General features: G+C 55.4%; 1 protein-coding gene across 1 annotated transcript in view; it reads right to left on the minus strand.

Annotated features, from left to right (window-relative positions):
- The window catches only part of LOC116185142, an 8678-nt gene that overhangs the window by 2073 nt on the left and 6271 nt on the right, over positions 1 to 334 (minus strand). The window contains exon 4 of the mRNA XM_031508857.1: positions 4 to 334. This exon is cut by the window's right edge and continues 6 nt beyond it. Within this exon, the coding sequence (XP_031364717.1) occupies positions 4 to 334 (331 nt within the window). The remainder of the gene's footprint in view (positions 1 to 3) is intronic.

Below are 334 nucleotides of genomic sequence, written 5' to 3' on the forward strand. Positions count from 1 at the left end.
GGCGGGCCTGGCCGTGACGAAGCTGGTCGTTGCGAACATGGGTATCGAGGTGGTCAAAACCGCGGCCGGATAATGCATCGTCTCGTAGGTATTTATGATCGAGGCATCGAACGTGCTCGGTTTCATGTTCGGGTTCACGATTTCCACGTTCCTCGTCCCCACGTGCGGTAGATGGCCGTTACCTATCATCCCCGCGATACCTGGCAAACCGTTCACCGTGTTAACGTGATCGGTGCTGTGACTGGCCGCGCTATCGATCATTTGATACGCGAGAGACGGGAATTTGACGTTCCTCGAATTCGAGGCGGCGTTATCCAACTCCACGCTCTGTTTT

Source organism: Apis dorsata, unplaced genomic scaffold (genome assembly GCF_000469605.1).
Source record: "Apis dorsata unplaced genomic scaffold, Apis dorsata 1.3 scaffold_8, whole genome shotgun sequence".
NCBI lineage: Eukaryota > Metazoa > Arthropoda > Insecta > Hymenoptera > Apidae > Apis > Apis dorsata.